Source organism: Pseudorca crassidens, chromosome 12 (assembly GCF_039906515.1).
Source record: "Pseudorca crassidens isolate mPseCra1 chromosome 12, mPseCra1.hap1, whole genome shotgun sequence".
NCBI lineage: Eukaryota > Metazoa > Chordata > Mammalia > Artiodactyla > Delphinidae > Pseudorca > Pseudorca crassidens.
Window position 1 is genome coordinate 84,685,039 of NC_090307.1, and position 20,899 is coordinate 84,705,937.

The following is a 20,899-nucleotide window of genomic DNA, read 5'->3' on the forward strand; positions in this document are numbered from 1 at the left end:
CTTTAGATACAACGAGAAACTCCAAGGAAAAAAGGAAACGAGAAGTGTGTGTTGGAATAAGTCCTGTTAAGAGCACCAGGTAAACACTCTGCTCCAGTCCCTGGGCTTTTGGGCTTTTGGCTCCTTGGCCTGAGTTGTCCTTACAGGGCGATGGGGCCAGGTCACAGAAGGCATTAGAAACACTTACCAAAAAGAAATCTTACAAACACACAGGCTCCCCTTGCCCCAAAAAACTCATCCCTATGGAGGGAGCAAATACTAAGTCATACTTGAAAATGTAGATGGGAAACTGAAATTTAACAGCTACTAGTGGACATGACAGAGAAGGCCCCTTCTCTCTGGCCAGGTTGGTGAGATGCTCTGGGTGGGAGGTAAAAAGATCGATGGGTGAGAGGGCAGCTCTGCTGAGCAGGGTGAAATGTTAAACGGGGTGCAGTGCCCTGCAGGGCTAAGAACCAGGTCCAGTAGAAGCCTGAGACTGTGGAGATAGGGGTCAGGCACTCACAGCTCACAATGACCTCTGGTCTGATGGGCCAGGGCAGGACCTGCCTGCCATGCCTCTGTGCGCAGAGAAAGCTGTGCTGACCTGGGGCTGGATGGCGTCTGCCCTTGCTTTCCCCAGGCCGAGTGGGCAGATGTGGGCAGCAGCTCAGGCCCTCAATCCTCACGCAGGTAGGCCTCCTGCTCCGGCTCAGCCCTCTCATCCCCTTGCTCCTGTGTTTTCTGTCGGAGTTCTTCTGTCTGTGCTTCTGCCAACTTGGTTTCTGCTTTCTGGGAAAGCTGGCGCACCTCCTGCACCTGCGATCTCACCAGCTGGATATGACTCCTGGCGGTTACAGAGGCCTGGTCCGCTCCTGCCAAAAGATAGGCCACTTATGCTGAGTGGACACAAGGAGAGCCTGGGGGCTCTGTGGTTGTCATCTGAGCCTTTCTTGGGGCCACTTCCCCTGCCCTCCCTGCAAAGCAGAGAACCCTCTACCCTCCACATCCAGGTCTGCATTTTACTCTTTATTGTCAAAACCCTGGCATTTTCCTCCAGCTATCAGCAGCCATCATTGTTATAATTATCAAATGCAATTCCCACAATCATCTTTATAGCTACTCAGCTCTTAGTATAGATGTTTTAAGATTTTAATTTTTTTAACTGCACAATACATTTCTTTTTGACAAATGAAGAGATCACTAATAAAATTGTCAAACATCTCTTTCCTCACCCTACCCAATCTTCAGAGATAACACCTTTTAAAAGTTTAAAGGGCACCTTCCTCATCCTTTAAAATGTTACTATAAAGTAACATTTCATCTATTTACTAGATGGGCTGCTGTCCAATTCATGAACTGTTGAATAAAGCCAATTAGATCTTTTTAAAAAAGTTCCTACATTCATATGGAATACACAGAAAAAAATCTTATGACTATAAATCTACATAATGGCACAAACAGTATTTATTGAACATATTTTGCAATTTTGTTTTTGAGCGCTATCATTTTACCTGCTGCTAGTGTATTTCATAATATAGATATCCGTATTTATTAATTCATCTACAGAACACTCAAGCAGTTCTTTTCTATGTTATTGCATTAATGAGAACCTTTAGTACAATGTAGAAAGACAGTGGAGGATAGCAGGTGCCCTTTTATTTCTGACGTTGATGGAAATGCTTCTCACATTTCACTATGAAATAGGATTATTTAACCATCATGTTTAGAACATTCTCTCTATAATTGTACTCAGATTTAAATCGGAAATGGGCACTACATTTTACTGAAGGCTTCTGGGGCATACACCGATATGATTACACAAGTGGCTTTTCTCCTATAATCTACTGTAGATAATCTCAAGTAGTGAATTAAATGTTGATAGGGTTTTTGTTTTGCTATATGTAGATTTTTTTTTAATTTTATTTTTATTGAAATGTAGTTGATATACAATGTTGTGTTAGTTACTGCTGCACAGCAAAGTGATTCAGTTACACATATATATGCATTTTTTAAAATATTCTTTTCCATTATGGTTTATCATAAGATATTGAATAGAGTTCCTTGTGCAATACAGTAGGACCTTGTTGTTTATCCATCCTATATATAAAAGCTTACATCTGCTAACCCCAGCCTCCCACTCCATCCCTCCCCTAATGCCCTCGGCAACCACCAGTCTGTTCTCTATGTCCCTGATGTTGTTTCTGTTTCATAGATAAGTTCATTTATGTCATATTTTGGATTCCACATATAAGTGGTATCATACGGTATTTGTCTTTCTCTGACTTACTTCACCTAGTATGATAATCTCTAGTCGCATCCATGTTGCTGCAAATGGCATTATTTCGTTCTTTTTTATGGCTGAGTAGTATTCCATTGTATATATGTACATCTTCTTTATCCATTCATCTGTCAATGGAGATTTAAGTTGTTTCCATGCCTTGGCTATTGTGAATAGTGCTGCTGTGAACATAGGGGTGCATGTATTTTTTTTTTTTGCATGTATTTTTTGAATTATAGTTTTGTCCAGATACATGCCCAGGAGTGGGATTGCTGGATCATATGGTGACTCTATTTTTAGCTTTCTGAGGAACCTCCATACAGTTTTCCACAGTGGCTGCACCAACTTACGTTCCCACCAACAGTGTAGGAGAGTTCCCTTTTCTCCACACCCTCCCCGGCATTTGTTATTTGTAGACTTTTTATTGATGGCCATTCTGACTGGTGTGGGGTGGTACCTCATTGTAGTTTTGATTTACATTTCTCTAATAATTAGCGATGTTGAGCATCTTTTCATGTGTCTATTGGCTGTATGTATTTCTTCTTTGGAGAAATGTCTGATTAAATGTTCTGTCCATTTTTCGATTGGGTTGTTTGCTTTTTTGTTGTTGAGTTGTAGGAGCTGTTTACATATTTTGGAAATTAAGCCCTTGTTAGTCACGTTGTTTGCAAATATTTTCTACCACTGTGTAGGTTGTCTTTTTGTTTTGTTTATGGTTTCCTTTGCTGTACAAAAGCTTTTAAATTTGATTAAGTCCCATTTGTTTACTTTTGTTTTTATTTCCATTGCCTTGGGAGACTGACCTAAGAAAACATTGCTATGATTTATGTCAGAGAATGTTGTGTCTATGTTCTCTTGATAGGTTTTTTAATATTGAATTATCATTTTATTTTGAAGATAAATGGCTATATTTGATTTATATCTATATTCATAAGTGATACTGAACTATAGTTTTTTTGTTCTGGTGCTGGGCAAGTCCAGTTTGGGATCAGGCCTATGCTGGTTTTAGACAATTATAATAGTTGGGAGGCTTGTCATCATTTTTTGGTATACTTTCTGTAACACAGGAATTGTGTTTCTTGAAGATTTAATAAAACTCTCCCACAAAACTGCCTGGGCTTAGTGTCTACTTTGGGGGAACAGATTCTTTGTGAATACTATTTCAACTTTTGTGGGTAGTGATCTTACTTGGATTCTTTACTTCTTGGGCCAACTCAGGATTTACATAAAGATCATAATATTCTCGTATGATTAAAAAAACCCTCCATATCTATAATAGCTCCTTCTGATGTTACTTTTGCTCTCTAAAAAGTTATACTTACCAAACCTAATTTTTTTTTTTTCCAAACCTAATTTTTAAATTCTTTTCAAGGAACCGGAGTTTGCCTTTTTGACTATTTATTTTTGGCTGCGTTGTGTCTTCGTTGCTGCACACAGGCTTTCTCTAATTGTGGCAAGCGGGGGCTGCTCTTCATTATGGTGTGTGGGCTTCTCATTGCGGTGGCTTCTCTTGTTGCGGTGCACGGGCTCTAGGCGTGCAGGCTTCAGTAGCTGTGGCACGCAGGCTCAGCAGTTGTGGCTTGCGGGCTCTAGAGCACAGGCTCAGTAGTTGTGGAGCACGGGCTTAGTTGCTCCACGGCATGTGGCATCTTCCCAGACCAGGGCTCGAACCTGTGTCCCCTGCATTGGCAGGTGGATTCTTAACCACTGCACCACCAGGGAAGTCCCTATTTCTTTTTAGTCTTCTTATACCTTTTCTTTTATTCCACATTGTCTGAATTTATTTTGCTTTCTCTAACTTACTGGGTTAAAAGTTTAATTAATTTATTTTCAGTTCTTCTTAGTACAGTGAACATTACCTGTCACTTATGGCTGCTGTTCTTTTTATTTATGACATGTGCCTTTAAATAAGGGTCAATTTCTATTTAAGAGCTACTTTGTATACAACTCTCTGGGTCTGCTATATACAAGACTTATGACAGTTCTAAATACTTTTAAATTTCCATTTTTCTTTATTGAGGTATAGTTGATTTACAATAGTATATAAGTTTTAGGTGTACAACATAGTTATTCACAATTTTTAAAGGTTCTAATCCATTTATAGTTACTATAAAATACTGGCTATGTTTTCTGTTCAGTATATCCTTGCAGCTTATTTATTTAATACATAGTAGTTTATACCTCTTCATCCTCTCCCCACTGGTAACCACTAGTTTGTTCTTTGTTCTCTGTGAGTCTGTTTTGTTATATTCACTAGTTTATTTTTTAGATTCCACATATAAGTGATATACAGTATTTGTCTTTGTGTCTGACTTATTTCACTAAGACTAAACCTTGCAAGTCCATCCATGTTGTTGCAAATGGCAAAATTTCATTCTTTTATGGCTGAGTAATATTCCACTGTATATATACACCACATCTTTATCCATTCATCTGTTGATGGACACTTAGGTTGCTTCCAAATCTTGGCTATTGTAAATAATGCTGCTATGAACATTGGGGTGCATATTTCTTTTTGAATTCAGTTTCATTTTCTTCAGAGATATACCTAGGAGTGGAAAGGAATTGCTGGATCATATGGTGGTTCTATTTTTTTTTCTTTTTCTTTTTTTTTTTTTTGCTGTGCTGCTCAGCTGTGGGATCTTAGTTCCCCAACCAGGGATTGAACCCGTGCCCTCGGCAATGAAAATGCAGAGTCCTAAACACTGGACCACCAGGGAATTCCCACTATTTTCAGTTTGTTTATTTTTACCGTCTTTTTAAAAAAATTTTTATTGGAGTATAATTGATTTGTTTTAGGTGTACAGTAAGGTGTATCAGTTATACATATATGTATATCCACTCTTTTTTAGATTCTTTTCCCATATAGGCCATTACAGAGTATTGAGTTCCCTGTGCTATACAGTAGGTCCTTATTAATTATCTATTTTATACATAGTAGTGTATATATGTCAATCCCAATCTCTCAATTTATCCATCCCCCCACCCTTTCCCCCGCCATAACCATAAGTTTGTTTTCTACATCTGTGACTATTTCTGTTTTGTAAATAAGTTCATTTGTATCATTTTTTTTCTTTGGTTCCACAGATAAGCAATATCATATTTGTCTTTCTCCGACTTACTTCACTCAGTACGACTATCTCTAGGTCCACCCGTGTTGCTGCAAATGGCATTATTTTGTTCTTTTTTATGGCTGAGTAATATTCCATTGTATATATGTAGCACATCTTCTCTATCCACTCTTCTGTAGATGGACATTTAGGTTGCTTCCAAATCTTGGCTACTGTAAACAGTGCTGTAGTGAACACTGGGGTGCATGTATCTTTTCAAATTATGGTTTTCTTTGGATATATGCCCAGGAGCGGGATTGCTGGATCATATGGTAGTTCTATTTTCAGTTTTTTAAGGAAACTCCATACTGTTCTCCACAATGGTTGTACCGATTTACATTCCCACCCACAGTGTAGGAGGGTTCCCTTTTCTCTATACCCTTTCCAGTATTTATTGTTTGTAGATTTTTTGATGATGGCCATTCTGACCAGTGTGAGGTGACACCTCATTGCAGTTTTGATTTGCATTTCTCTAATAATTAGCGATATTGACATCTTCTAATGTGCTTCTTGGCCATCTGTATGTCTTCTTTGGCAAAATGTTTATTTAGATCTTCTGCCCATATTTTGATTGGGTTGTTTTTCTGTTACTGGGCTGCATGAACTGTTTGTATATTTTGGAGATTAATCCCTTGTTGGGCACTTCGTGTTGGGCACTTTGTTTGCAAATATTTTCTCCCATTCTATAGGTTTTTTGTTTTGTTTATGGTTTCCTTTGCTGTGCAAAAGCTTTTAAGTTTAATTAGGATCTATTTGTTTATTTTTATTTTCATTACTCTAGGAGGTGGATCAAAAAAGATATTGCTGTGATTTATGTCAGTGTTCTGCCTGTTTTCCTCTAAGAGTTTTATAGTGTCTGGCCTTACATTTAGGTCTTTAATCCATTTTGAGTTTATTTTTGTGTATGGTGTTAGAGTGTGTTCTAATTTCATTCTTTCACATGTAGCTGTCCAGTTTTCCCAGCACCACTTATTGAAAAAAGAGACTGTCTTTTCGCCATTGCATATTCTTGCCTCCTTTGTCATAGATTGGTTGACCATAGGTGTGTGGGTTTATTTTTTGAGGAAACTCCATACTGTTTATCACAGTGGCTGCACTATTTTACATTACTACTAACAGTGTACTAGGGTTCCCTTTTCTCCACATTCTCACCGACATTTGTTATTTATGATCTTTTTATGATAGCCATTCTGACAGGTGAGGTGATATATCTCATTGTGGTTTTGATTTGCATTTCTCTGATGATTAGCGATGTCAAGCATCTTTTCATGCACCCATTGGCCATCTGTACGTTGTCTTTGGAAAATGTCTATTCAGATCCTTCCATTTTTAAATCAGGGGTTTCTTTTGATATTGAGTTGTATGGGTTAAACTTCCATTTTGATTTTTGGTGAGGAAGGGGGGGTATCAGTAATTTGCTGAGTCTTTGTCACTTGGCATAAAAATCAATTTTTGTACATGTTGTATACTATTTGAATTTGAAGAGAATTTTTTTTGGGGGGGAGGACAAAATTTTGTATTCAGTATATGCATTTGGTTAAGCTTTTAAAAATCATTCTGTTCCAACACTTAATAGTTTTAATTGTTTTGGTCTTGACCTGTGAGCCTGAGATGTGTATAAAGCTCCATTTCTCCTTGTAAATCTATCAGTTTTTGCCTCATTAGACACGCACTTCATGATTGATGTCTTGATGAATTGTTCGGTCCCTTTTAATGCTTTTTGTCTTGAATCCCCCTTCTGATTCTGACATTGCTCTGCCACCTTTTTTTGGGTAGATTTCTTTTTGTTAGTAATGGTTCAGTTTATCTTAAAATTCTAAACCTTCCTATGCGTTTTTGTTTTAGATGTGCCTCTGTAAACAGTTTTAGCTAGAATTATTTTTTAATACATTCAGGAAGTATTTAATATGTAAATTTATTCTTATTGTGATTACTGATATTTGAATGTGTTCTATTTTAGTTTGCATTTTCTAATTAACAGGCTTTATTTCTTAAACCTTTCCTGCCTTAACTGAATTTTATCAACTCCCCCCCCCCCTTTTTTTTTTGCGGTACGCAGGCCTCTCACTGTTGTGGCCTCTCCCGTTGCGGAGCACAGGCTCCAGACGCGCAGGCCCAGCAGCCACAGCTCACAGGCCCAGCTGCTCTGCAGCACGTGGGATCCTCCCGGACCGGGGCACGAACCCGTGTCCCCTGCATCCGCAGGTGGACTCTCAACCACTGCGCCACCAGTGAAGCCCCTCCCCCCCCAATTCTTTTTGAAGTGTTTAACAATGTCTAATGTTAAGCCATTGTCTCTCTTCTCGAGCAAGAAAGCTTAGCATGCTTTCACTTCTTCCCCAAACTGATTTGATTACTTAAAAGTTTAACACTCAGGGGGCTTCCCTGGTGGCACAGTGGTTGAGAATCTGCCTGCCAATGCAGGGGACACAGTTCAGTCCCTGGCCCAAGAAGATTCCACATGCTGCAGAGCAACTAAGCCTGTGTGCCACAACTACTGAAGCCTGCATGCCTATAGCCCATGCTCCATGAGAGAAGCCACAGCAATGAGAAGCCTGTGCACTGCAACAAAGAGTAGCCCCCCGCAACTAGAGAAAGCCCGTGCACAGCAACGAAGACCCAACACAGCCAAAAATAAATAAATAAATAAATTTATTTTTAAAAAAAAGAACACTCAGAGCTTTTGACAAGTTTTACTAAATTTTCTTCATTAGTTTTGTATCTCAGTTGCTTCTTTCTAAACTAATTTTTCTTTACAGAGTAGTTTTTCCAGAAAGTATAAGCAGTTGGTAAGCTGAGCCTTTATGTCTGAAAACATCTTTTATTCTCACATTTTAAAGATATCTGGATGGTTATTTTTTGTCATCTTGCATCTAGGGTTGCAGATAAGAAGATTAATGTTTGATTATACTTCCTTTGTAAGTCACTTTTTTTCTTATAGTTTTTAGGATTTTTCTTTGTATAGTTTGTTTTCTTTTTTTTTTTTTTTTTTACCATATGAGATATATTTATATTTTAAATTCTGTTCAGAACCTTTGTGAGCCCTTTCAATCAGTTCTGGGAAAATGTCTTTTTTCAGATAATGCTTATAATTTACTCTCCCTCTTTTCTCCTGCTAGATCTAAGCCTAGTGAGTGGTGAGGGCTGCTTGGGACTGTTCCTGCTGTAGAACCCTCAGCAAACCTCCCTGTTCACTGCACCTGGAAACCCTGCTCCCACCTTTGGTGTGCCACTACTAAAATGCTACTTTTATACTTCTGTTTCGCTGTTCATCCCAATCCTGTTTTCAGAATCTCTTATTCCCCAGGGCATTAGTTAACTAAGAATTTTTTGGTTTTACTTAAAAAATCTTTTATATCTTTAAGATTTCAGAAAACAATAGCACTTTAACAAACCAGTTTCCTAATAAGAACTTCTGTGGTGACATAGTTTGGGCCCAACCAGGTAAGATGTCAAATGAGGGGTTCCCTCAAATACATTTAATTAGAAAACCATTCAGCTCAAGCCCACTGGATGGATAGTGATGGTTTAAAAACACCTGGTGAATGAATAACTGCATTTTCTATACTCAGGCACCAAGGCACAGAGGATGAAGCCCTGGCTACCAGGGGCAAAGGCTTTAGAATCTGACCTACTTTGCTGAATCCCAGTTTGGCTGCTTACTTACTGTGTACCACAGCACACTGGGTGAATTACTTAACCCCCTCTATCTGCCAGTTTCTTCATCTATAAAGTGGGAATGATGATAGTAACTCCTACTTTAAAGGAACTATGGGGGTTAAAGGTCTATAAAATGTTTATCACAAAGCCTGAAATATAGATACTATTCATAAATTATCCAGGTTATTAAAAAATAAATGTTCAAAACCTATTTGGAGGGCTCCCCTGGTGGTGCAGTGGTTGGGAGTCTGCCTGCCGATGCAGGGGACACGGATTTGTGCCCCGGTCCGGGAAGATCCCACATGCCGCACAGCGGCTGGGCCCGTGAGCCATGGCCGCTGAGCCTGCGCGTCCGGAGCCTGTGCTCCACAGCGGGAGAGGCCACAACAGTGAGAGGCCTGCGTACCGCAAAAAAAAACAAACACCTATTTGGAAGCAATCAAAATTTCCAGCTGACAGTAGTTTTATCATTTCTCATTTTCTAGATATTAACTAGCTTCTATGGGTCTGGTCTACAAGGGCATTAATTTTTCCTTTGTGCAGATGAAATATTGGTTAATATATTGGAAATGGGAACATTTTCCCACAAGGTTATAGCCACAATATCCCTCACTTTTCAGCTAGATGAAAACTCAAAGAGCACCTCCATAGTAAGAAATGTAACCTACCGGTTTGGTATGCAGCTTCTGCTGCCATCTCTGAGAGACTAACTGCAGTCATCCAGGTGGTTTCCAACTTCAAGTACTCTTGCTGTTTTGAAGTCATCTATAAATTAAACAAAGCACTTCAGACAACATGACTCTGCATTACGTCATTAAGCACATTTAAATGGACTTATTCAATAGTAGACTGAGAGAACAGCTACTGGTAAAACACCTTCATTCAATCATTTAGATAACCACAATGAGGCAGGAGCACTAATACAGAAACGCCAAGTAACTTTGCTCACCTCAACTCTGGCTCCTATGATCACCTGCCACACTGCGTCTTCCTCCTGTGAATTCATTTTCCCAAGTAAACTTGTGTATTGTCGGTACAGAGAACTTAAGGTATAAACAGCCTACAAATATAGAATAAATGAGTAAAATAAGTGAGGCATATTAGGGTTAGTGAGACTTACACCTCAAGGTTAAGTCACATTGCAGCAAACTGACTCTTCAGTCCTTCTGCTTCACTGAACCTGCACTATTGTATGAAGTAGAGGCATTATCCTAGAACAACAATATCTCCACTTGTCAACTTTAGCGGGCTTCCCTGGTGGCACAGTGGTTGAGAGTCCGCCTGCTGATGCAGGGGACGCGGGTTCGTGCCCCGGTCCAGGAATATCCCACATGCTGCAGAGCGGCTGGGTCCATGAGCCAGGGCTGCTGAGCCGGCACGTCCAGAGCCTGTGCTCCGCAACGGGAGAGGCCACAACAGTGAGAGGCCCACGTACCGTGAAAAAAAAAAAAACACTTTTTAGCAATTTAGACATACAAAAAGAACATAATGCAGATGGAAAACTCAGAAAACTGGGAATAAAGCTGCTGGAAAATGAAGGTAAAGAAACATATAAATGAGACTCTTAAAAATGATTCTGATTATCCATATACTCTCTATTAGATCAGTGGTTTTTAAACTGTCCTCACACAGAAGCCCCTGGTACCCCCAACTGAACCAGATCAGCATGGTCCCCCTGTCTTATATACTGGGCTACTATATTTAAGATTTTTCTTTTAAAAAGGGTTCCTGGACAGTGAGGCCAACCACAGCCCCTTCCCAGAGGGTGAGTGTCCCACCTGCAGGGGCCCTACATTAAATGAGGATGAAGCAAAACTCTAGTTCAAAAAGATACACACACCCCTATGTTCATAGCAGCACTATTTACAGTAGCCAAGATATGGAAGCAACCTAAATGTCCACTGACAGATGAATGGGTAAAGAAGATGTGGTACATATATACAGTGGAATATTACTCAGCCATAAAAAAGAATGGAACAGGTGCTTCCCTGGTGGCACAGTGGCTTCCCTGGTGGCACAAGAATCTGCCTGCCAACACAGGGGACACAGGTTCAAGCCCTGGTCTGGGAAGATCCCACATGCTGCGGAGCAACTAAGCCCGTGCGCCACAACTACTGAGTCTGCCCTAGAGCCTGCGAGCCGCAACTACTGAAGCTTGCACGCTTAGAGCCCGTGCTCTGCAACAAGAGAAGTCACCACAAGGAGGAGCCCACACACCGCAATGAAGAGTAGCCCCCGCTTGCCACAACTAGAGAAAGCCCATGCGCAGCAACAAAGACGCAACTCAGCCAAAAATAAATAAATAAATAAGGAGGTGAGGGAAAGATGGATTGGGAGTTTGGGATTAGCAGATGCAAACTATTATACAGAGAATGGATAAACAACAAGGTCCTACTGTATAGCACAGGGAAGTATATTCAATATCCTGTGATCATAATGGAAAAGAATATGAAGAAGAATATATGTGTAACTGAATCACTTTGCTGTACAGTAGAAATTAACACAACATTGTAAATCAACTATACTTCAGTAAAAAAAAAAATTTTTAAATAAAATAATAAAAAGGGTTCATGGAGAAAGTCTAAAAACCAGTAATTTAGGTCAGGACTCAACCAACTTTTTTTTGTAAAGGGCCAGAGAGTGGCCCTACAGTCTCTGTTTGCAACTATTCAACTCACAAAAGCAGTCACAGAGAATACACAAAAAAACGAGCCTGACCGTGTACCAATCAAACTACAAACGCAGGCATCAGACCCGATTTGATCTGTGAGCCATAGTTTGCTAACCACTGACTTAGATGACCAAGACTTAACAAGAGGACACTTACCTTAGTATATTCAGTGATTGCTTCAATCAATGCATATGTGGTCTGAGAGAGAAAGGTTGAGGTGCTATCTGTTACCAAAGACACAGCCCTCCTCGTTAATGCATCATTACTAAGAGAATGAGGCTCCGGTTTCTGAAACACACAAACATTTTTAGTCAATTTCGAACCTAAAGCTCCAGCTGAGATCATATACAGCCAAGTGAAAAATGTAATTCTCACACTGCAACTGCACTATGATGCTTCTGTTAACTTTTTCTTTTTAAGCTTTATTTTCGCTATTTAAGACAACATATGAAAATAATTCTAGAATATGCTTTCTACCTACTTTTGTTGCTTATTCTCTGCTCCAAAAAGCAAAGTATTTCTTTTTATCAAATAAAAGGCTAGTATTTATAATCAACAAATTTCATGAAGTTATGATTCATTCATTACCACAGTGCTAGATGCTTGGGATATAAAGATAAACTAGAAAATTAATGCAATCAAGTACCATGGGAGCTGTGGAAGAAGTCTGGAGGGGCACACGTAAGACAGCAATCACTTCTACATCGAATGAGAATAACTTAGAAAAGGCTTCAGAGAGGTAATAAGGATTAAGCTGAGTCTAAGAAAGTAAATGGTGGAGAGGGCAAATCTGCAGAATGAGCTGTACAGTCTTGATGCAGGGCAGAGGAGACGCCTCCCTCTGACCTCAGCTGTTATGTTTAAAAAAAAAAAAAAGGGCAGTATAACTATCTCACGAGTTAAGGGAATGTGGTGGCCACCCTGATTAAATATTGGCAACTATGATGACAAGTCATCCCTAACTCTCCCTTTTTCTCCCATAGCAGAGGATTTATTGTATCATAACTAACAAACCAATCCCTCTATCATCTGTTGTCTTTTTGCTATTTAAAGTATAAGCACCCTGAATCACTGCCTGTTGAAAGTAGCAATCAAGAAATATCTCTGATACACGAACAAATCATGAATTTTATCATATTTATATTTCATTCAATCAACTAAGTAAGTATTCATTATGTACCTCACACTGAGGGGCTAGAAAGGAAAGAATATCATCTCTGCTCATGAGAAGCTAATTTTGACCTATTCTGATAGTTTGTGTCTTCATAATGCTCTCCATTTTACAATGCACGTTTACTTGTTCCTCACAACAGTCTAGGTATTAGCACTTCTCTTTTAATGAGGAAACGGAAGCTCAGAATAGTTATGTAACTCTCCTCAAAAGTACGCATGTAGACCTCAAACCAAATCTTCTCACTCCAAAGTTTCCATTATGCTCTGCTGACTCGGGAGTCAAACAGATTATCATCAAATATCAAAATAGACAATATAAGTGGTCAGAGAGGGAAATCATTGTTGGTCAGGAACTAGGAAAGGCTTTAAAAAGAGGTGGGATTTGGGTCTCAAGACAACTAGGATTAGAATGGACATGCGTCCTGGGTTAGAAGAAACAATGAGGAAAAGAATACATATGATGTATGCAGGGGCTGTCGGGAATCTAGCCTGGTTGGAGTGGATGGCACAAGGGAGATGAGACTGGCTAGGGCACTGGAGTGCGGGGAGAGTTCGCTGGATTTTAGTTCTGTAACACATTACGGGGAGCCACTGCAGGCTCTGAAGAACGGAAGTGGCATTGCTGTTCCTGCAGGAGAATGACTAGAGGCTCCTGTCAACCAGAGGCTCCTGTCAACCAGAGGCTCCTGGCATGTGGCCTAGAACTGAGGTAACTAGGGCTTAAGAATAGTATACGAACTAGAAAGGACAAACACAGGGGACTTCGCTGGTGGCACAGTGGTTAAGACTCTGCGCTCCCAATGCAGTGGGCCCGGGTTCTGTCTCTGGTCAGGGAACTAGATCCCACATGCGTGCCGCAACTAAGGAGCCGGGGAGCCACAACTAAGACCCAGCGCAACCAAACAAATAAATAAAATAGGTAAACATTAAAAAATATATAAAGGACAAACACACAAAAAATCTTTTGGAGGAAGAAAGAAAAGGCTGTCCTAACAATGACTGAAAATGGCTTGGTGTTCAAGTAAGGATTTTAGGGTTAAAGGGTCATTAGTACACAGAGATGAGGGCTGAAGTGAGGCACAAAAAGGGAAAGGCTCATGAGTGAGCCTCAGAAGATGCTGAAAATACTTGTGATAGATGGAATTAATCTTGTTGCTGTGATAAACACACATTTAAGTATCAGGAACGTTTTGCCAAAATGGGGTTTGCCGATTTCTTATTTAGCTCTTCCTGATAAAGCATATAACCAACCGTTTTTTAATAAGGTACCACTTTCATATCACTGTCTACTTGACAACTCCACCTAGATGTCATTTCCAAAACTGAACTCTTGGTTTCTTCCTCCCAAAACCCATTCCCCTCCATCCCAGTATACAGCAACACCATTCTCTCCGTTGCTTAGGCCTTTTTAAAGCACTGGAAGCGAAGTTATATACTTCACACCTAACCCATCGGCAACTCCTGCTGATGGCATTCAGCCCGCTCCCCCACCCGAGCCAAGCCCGTGATCATCTCATGCCTGGACCCCTGCTGGTCTTTTTAGTTCCACACAGCAACCTTTAAAAACTTATGTCAGATCATAATAATCTTATGTTAAAATCCTCTGTGGCTTCTTTTCCATAATAAAATCCAAAGCTCTACAATGGCCCACAAAGTACAGAAGTCGAAGCACATTCTGGTCCTGAGCTAACTCTGTGAGCTGAGTTCATCTATTTCTCTCTCTCTCTCCCCCTCTCATTCCACTTTCTCCTCTTCCGTATCTCCAGAATGTAAGCTTTACGAAAGCAGAAACTTCGTTTGATTTGCTCATACGGTCTCAGTGTGTATGGCACATAAAAGTTGCCCAATAAATTTTTATTGAATGAAACACTATTGTGTTGATACTGTAATACATTTTCTTTCGTCCCTCTTTATACAATCTGACCTACCTGACATAGTGTTCCTACCAAATAATACTATTAAAATGGAAACATTACTATATTTGCTCAGCTCTGAAAAGATGCCGATACACTAGAAAGTATACCATCACATGCGGGTGAGGAGGGGCGCGGGGTGAAACCATGAGAGCTTGTCAGATGCTTCACTGCCCACCTGGGACTTCAAGAGGACACAGTACACAAAGACAAACAACACGGAGTGACAGGACAGTACTTCACCTGGGCAATAGGAACTGCACACAGGGTTACCCCAAATCCGGCAGCCACAGTTTTGTGCCATGGTCTTATCAATTCCGAGAAACGGCGCTTCTCACAGTTAGCCGCGACTGGCACGCACCGTTTGTACCTAGAAACAGAAGTCAAATTTAGTAAGGCACAACCACCAACCTGTAAAAGCCTCTTCAATTTACTGATATTTGCAGGGGCTGGAGACTCAAACTCGGGCCACGCTGGAACCCAAATGACGACGTAGAGTGGCCTTGCACACGACAGGGCTCTGTGGGGAGCTGCGTGGACTGGAAAGGCCCGGGCTCGAAGAAACCGCTACTTGGCTCCCCGCGCGGGAATGCGGGCCGATGGTGCCGCAGTTTAAGAGTTACCAGGTGTGGACGTTTAAGAGGTGGTCTCAAAGCTTTTTAAAAACTCAGGCCAAAATAAAACGCTTCTGCAGGCAGGATTTAGCGCTGGCCCTCTGGCCTAGGCTGCAAGGGCTCTGATGGTCCCCTGGAGCCCGCAGGCGTCAAGAGGCCGAGGGAGCAGGGCCCGCGGGGAGACAGGCAAGTTCCTGGGGCTCCTCCGCCCTCACGGAAAACCTCCTCCGGGAACCCGCCGCCTGCCCGGGCCTCTTCCCCTACTCTCCCCAGTGACTTCAATGGGCCAACGAGAGTCACTTCGCGGGCAGGCCGAGCGCCCTTCAAAAGACAGCCCGACGGTGAGGGAACGCGCTTTCGGTAGGTGGGAAAACGGAAAAGCCGTCAGTGAGACACGAAGCCCGGGCTTGGCCGAGGAGGCGGGAGGCCTCTGGCCAGAGGCAGAGGCGGGACGTCCTCAGACCTCCGAGAGGGGCGGGACGCCGTGACCCTCTCGGCCGAGAAGGGAAGCGCGCGCCCGCAAGGCCGGGGCTGCGGCCCGAGTGCAGCGCTCTCAGCGTCCCCTCCTTCTGTCCGACCCTGACCTACACGACCTGAAGCCCTACCTGAAGAAGAAGGCTACGCTCCGCGACAGCCAACTCCGTAGAGCCGCCATTCCGCGTCTGACGGACCCCACACGCAAACGCCGGAAGTGACGCCACTTCGTGAGCGGGGGGCGGGGCACGGCCCCCACATGAGAGGGCCTCTTCGCATGACCACGCCCCCCGCCCGAGAGCGCAGCCGGGATTGGACAGACGGGGAGAGAGGGGGCGGGGCTGAAGGTAACGGCTATAACAGCCTGGCCGGACACACAACTGCCGGAGCTTCCGCGTGGGGCGGGGCGGGCCGTGTGAGGGCGCGGAGCGGGCGGAGCCAAGTCGGCTGTCGTGGAGGGTGGTTGGACTGGGGCCCTTCACCTCGGGAGAGTTCTCTCGTTAGCTGGCAGTGCGGGTCCGTCAGGGCAGAAGTCGGAGGCGGAGTAGCGATCTGCTGGGCAGGCTGCTGCTGGGGCGGGGGTCGGGGCGGGAGGCGGGAGGGGCGGGAGCCGGGCCAGGGGCGCTGTCACTTCAGCACCAGGAAATAGGTGGTCCAGCCGGCCAGCAGCAGCGCCCCGATGAGCACCGTGTAGCTGAGGAGCACGAAGGCCAGCAGCTCCCGCAGCAGCTGCAGCACGTGGATAGTGGTCGAGGCCGGCATCGCCCTGCGCGGGAGGCCCGAGGACCTGCGGGGCAAGGGCACCCGGGAGACCCTGAGCACGCAAAGAGGACGGTTCTCCCCCCTTGACCAACCTCCGCTGGACCCTAAGCAAGCGCTGCTGAGCCAGGCACTGTTATAGGCAGCGTGGACACAGGGGTCTAGACTAGGTCCCGGCCCTCTACAGAGTGAACATACTTTCCTAAAGCTAAGGAAGCCCAAAGTGCTGATTTTCTCCATTAACAACCACCTGGACACTCTGCACTGACACTACAGAATTCTTTTAAACCGAAAGTTCCCCTCATTCTTAGGCTCCCGATCTGGATCTGGGCTCAGAGAAGAGAGAAGCCTGCGGTTCCCAGACCCCGCTGCTGCACTGGTCTTCACCCCCAGCCCTCTCCTCCCATCCACCTCATTCATTTTTAATGTTGTGAGTGCTGCTAATGGGCTGGTGAAGTAAAGCTTTCTTTTGCCATCATTCAAGCTGCAGCCCTGGCTGTCAGCGCTACTTGGGAGGGGAAGAGAAGAAAGCCTTTTGAGTAGGGGGAAAGCAGCAGACCCTCACTGCAGCCCCTCTGCAATTCCTCTGGCCCCAAGGCTTATTAGTACACAAGAGTTTGAGGATCCCTGCTTTGTGACCAGGCATGCTTGCCCTTCTGGCCAGCCAGCATAGCAGGAGTGCCAAGAGGTGGGTATGAATTTGATTCTGGACTAATCTCCTTCCCCATCGTGCTCTTGGCATCTGCTCCAGCACTCTACCTTCCACCACAGATGGAATCATATGGTAACAATCACAAACCAGTTCTTTACCTCCACTGCTGCCCTGCCCAGCAACGCCCCTCAGTGCCAACCACCAGCTTCCCTTTCTCCCCATTTCACTCACTCAGGAAAGTTTCCACGACTCGTCCACCGCAGCAGCTCCACGGTCCCTCTCTGGTCTGGTGTCCAAAGGTAGGCTTGCGTGCACTCCAGCGATGTCAGCAGAGCTGAGGGATTTTCAGGCAGCAGCTGCACTCACCAACTAGGTGTGGTCTAGAGACCAATCACAATCTTCACGTGGTCCCTGAGCTCTCACGGAGCTGCGCACAGGCGATCCCAGACCGGGCGGGGCGCTGGCAACTCTGCCCATCCTCTGCTTATGTCACCACCACGGCCCACAGAGCTCTGAACTTGCCTGCAAAGCTCCTGACTTAGATGGGCTGGGCAAGTGGTACACTAGGGGGGATTTCATGGCCCTCTTGTCTGGCTTTTCTAAACACTGCAGGTGGGATACAGTCCAAATCCTAACAAACTCCCATCGAGAGCAGTCCCATCCTACTCTTGAGTCTCAGACAAGAAGAACCACTGTACATACAACACTCATGACTGCCCAACTAAAGCAAAAGCTGTTGTCTTAAAACATATGCAAGTTTGAGCATTTGCGTGTGTGTGTGTGTGTGTGAGAACCAGCTCAGAGAATCAAGAGCTCCCAAGTGCTTGATTCTAATTCACAGAGTTTAGCAGGTTAGAGACTCATTATACAGTCACCTTCCCAATGTGCCCACTTCCAATTTCAACTCCTCCAAATGTAAGGCAAAAAGAACCAGTCAGGATTTCAGCCAATAAAGAATAGACCCTTTCCCAGATGTAATAATGAAGGGAAAAGAAAGCACAAACTTTATGCTGCTTCTGATTCTGCTTTTTGTAGTAGTTTGTAGTAAGAATATGTTTTGACCTTTAAAAAAAAGCAGGCAGTGTGGACATCAACCCTTTTATTAACATCCTCGTCCAGAAGCAAATGGCTCTCTGATTTGATCAGGATCTCTTATTATCAAATCATTGCCCCGCCGCAGCCGGGCTGAAACAGGAGCAGAACATTATCAAGCTGCGCAGGAAGCCAGTGCGTAGTAATTGCAACCCCAGAGAGCTGGTCATCTGGAGGGCTCTGTGTCCTGCCGAGTCACAGGAGAGAAAGTACAGCTGAGATTTATACCCTCATCCCACACCAAAGTAACATGAAAAGGGCTATTAAAATAGGCCTGGTTCTGTTCCCCTTTAACTCTCACAAGCTTCAAATGGATGTCTCAAGTCAGTTATGTGTCCCAGCCTCTGCAGACTCTAGTCACCACCCAGTTTGGGGGTATTTTACAGCAACAGAGTAACTGGAGCTGAGAAACATCATGTAGCTTGAAGTTCATGTGCATTCATTTCGAAGAGAATCTGAGAAATTTTACATTACTGCCTTTGACTGTTGGATGACAAAACGGCATCCTCTATTTTCTACAGTATGTCATCGTTAAACCATATGATTGAATATAATACACCAGGCTCTAGAGTATAATTCACAGTCTGTTCGTAATTCATAGTCTATGCGATGTCGGTATTTCTCTGCCTTGCCATCTTGATTACAGCCCCTCTTCCTGGCTGCTTTAGATACTCTGTTTGTTCTGGTGTTGTTTTTCTTAAAGAAGTATTTCTTCTTGAGTTCAGCTCTGCTGAATACAAACACTGCCTCCTGGTGACAGGCCAGTCTTTAACATACAACTGAGAACAAGAGACAGACTCCATGCCGGATTAATCATAATCCTTGCCGTGAGGGCAGAGCTGCAGTGGCCTATCGCATGGAGATCCCCCCTTCCCAGTTCTCTTCAAGAATTAAATGTGCTGTTTTTAATCCTCCTTCTTTTAACCATTAGTCTCTTGCTCCACCGTTAAGCTACAGTTCAAATACTTATTTCTGTTGGCTAAAATTCAAAAGTGTACAGTATGACACAAAATAGTGTCTATGTAGACTTCTTTGTCTACGTAGACTTCTTTTTGGTGGGACTGCTGGTGTAGAACCGTCTACCCAACTAGACAAAAGTCCAGACATGATGTGAACAATCCACCCTCTCCAAGAATAAACGTACCATTCACATACCCTTTTTCTCAGTAAGGGCACACTCCTTGGAGACAAAGACTGCTTCAAGTATTAAATGAACTTACACAAAGGCGTATAATATATAATTATCCACCACTTTCTATTTGCATACAAATGAAGCAATTGATGTTTTGAAGTCTTCTGCTGAATGCATTTTTAGGAGCTGACCTAACTATGCTCGGAGCAAGCAAGTATAGAGTCACCAGTGAATGCAGACACACGAGACACAACTGAGTACCTGTTCACAGGACAAAGCCCCAGCCAAGGAAACTTGACTGGACTTAAATTGAATCCCATGAGCCGAAAACACTTACAGACAAGGTGGATTTCATTCTCTAAAGCAGCTGAGACTCACAACCGCTGGGGCTGGAAGGTATAAACTAATCTCCCTGGGATAACAAGTAGCTGAAAAAGGATTCCTAAAACAGGAATCATTTTAAGACCTTTCCAAATACTGAATGTCAAAGCCAAGTTAAATCCTCGAGTAGCTAATCTTTTAAATATTCCTTCTTCTACCCCTCATTCTTACATTAAGGAGATTTTTTAAAAGTACAGAATTTCTCCTTCACTCATAACATGCAGTGTGCTAAGAGACGTCCACTAGCGAAAGAAAGTGAGGAAGACATGTACGGGTACTAATTAACAGTAGAAATGACAGCTGGGGAAGGACACTGACTTTGGCCCCCAGCAAAGACGGGGATCAGCTAATTTGGCTGGAGACTCAGGCAAGGCTGTGAAACCGTCAATTTGGTCCCCTTCTTGGCCTTAACTCCTCCAGACGCTGGGATAGAGCAGGAGGAAGATTTCCAACTTCGCCACCAGCACCCAAGCTCCTCTGTCCTGCAGTCTAGCAGTCTCCTGTAGGAAGGGTAGCAGCTGGACTCCAAGATCATTGACAAGCTGCACCAGAGGGGGGTGAAGTCACCGGACCACGGACTGAAAGGGGGCTGGGTGTTTTCTAGCAAAATAAATGCCTGAGGCCGAATAGGTGTGTCCGCAGGCTGCTGGGAAAGCACGTGTGGCACTTACCAGGGAGGGGGAGCTGCCAGATGCTGGAGAAGCCAAGCTGCCACCGCTCACAGTGGGACTGGATGGATGGTGCAGCCCACGGTGGGCAGGGAAGAAAATTGGAGGCATCTACCATTGAAATTGTCTTAGAGTTAATAACACGTGCACTAAGAATGCGTCTTTGAATGGTTACATTCTCAGGAAGCTGCTCCCTAATTATTATGTTACTCAATGTAAAAAGCCCTTGATAAGTATGGGACCCATACTGACTTAGTTGACTTAGTTGATCAGGCAGATCATAAAGCTGTTCTGGGGAAAGAAGCTCTTCCAAACCTTTTGCTTTTTAGAAGCAGAGGAA

General features: G+C 43.4%; 2 protein-coding genes across 6 annotated transcripts; both read right to left on the reverse strand.

Moving 5' to 3' along the window:
• Nucleotides 1-45: 45 nt before the first annotated feature.
• On the reverse strand, nucleotides 46-16,127 carry DIABLO (diablo IAP-binding mitochondrial protein). Of its 5 annotated transcripts, none has more exons than XM_067700996.1 (6): nucleotides 16,007-16,127; nucleotides 15,031-15,157; nucleotides 11,858-11,899; nucleotides 9,980-10,024; nucleotides 9,699-9,795; nucleotides 46-854 (listed from the first exon to the last, which is right to left on the reverse strand). In XM_067700996.1, the coding sequence occupies exons 1-6, from the start codon at nucleotides 16,054-16,056 to the stop codon at nucleotides 658-660; spliced, it is 558 nt and encodes a 185-aa protein (XP_067557097.1). In that variant the 5' UTR covers nucleotides 16,057-16,127; the 3' UTR covers nucleotides 46-657. The 5 variants fall into 5 exon arrangements, with proteins under 5 accessions (XP_067557097.1, XP_067557096.1, XP_067557095.1 ...); XM_067700995.1 differs by having other exon boundaries at nucleotides 9,980-10,090; XM_067700994.1 differs by having other exon boundaries at nucleotides 11,858-11,989.
• Nucleotides 16,128-16,220: 93 nt separating this feature from the next.
• Nucleotides 16,221-16,654, reverse strand: LOC137203922 (uncharacterized). The gene has a single exon (XM_067700998.1). The coding sequence runs from the start codon at nucleotides 16,635-16,637 to the stop codon at nucleotides 16,503-16,505; it is 135 nt and encodes a 44-aa protein (XP_067557099.1). The 5' UTR covers nucleotides 16,638-16,654; the 3' UTR covers nucleotides 16,221-16,502.
• Between the last annotated feature and the right edge of the window lie 4,245 nt (nucleotides 16,655-20,899).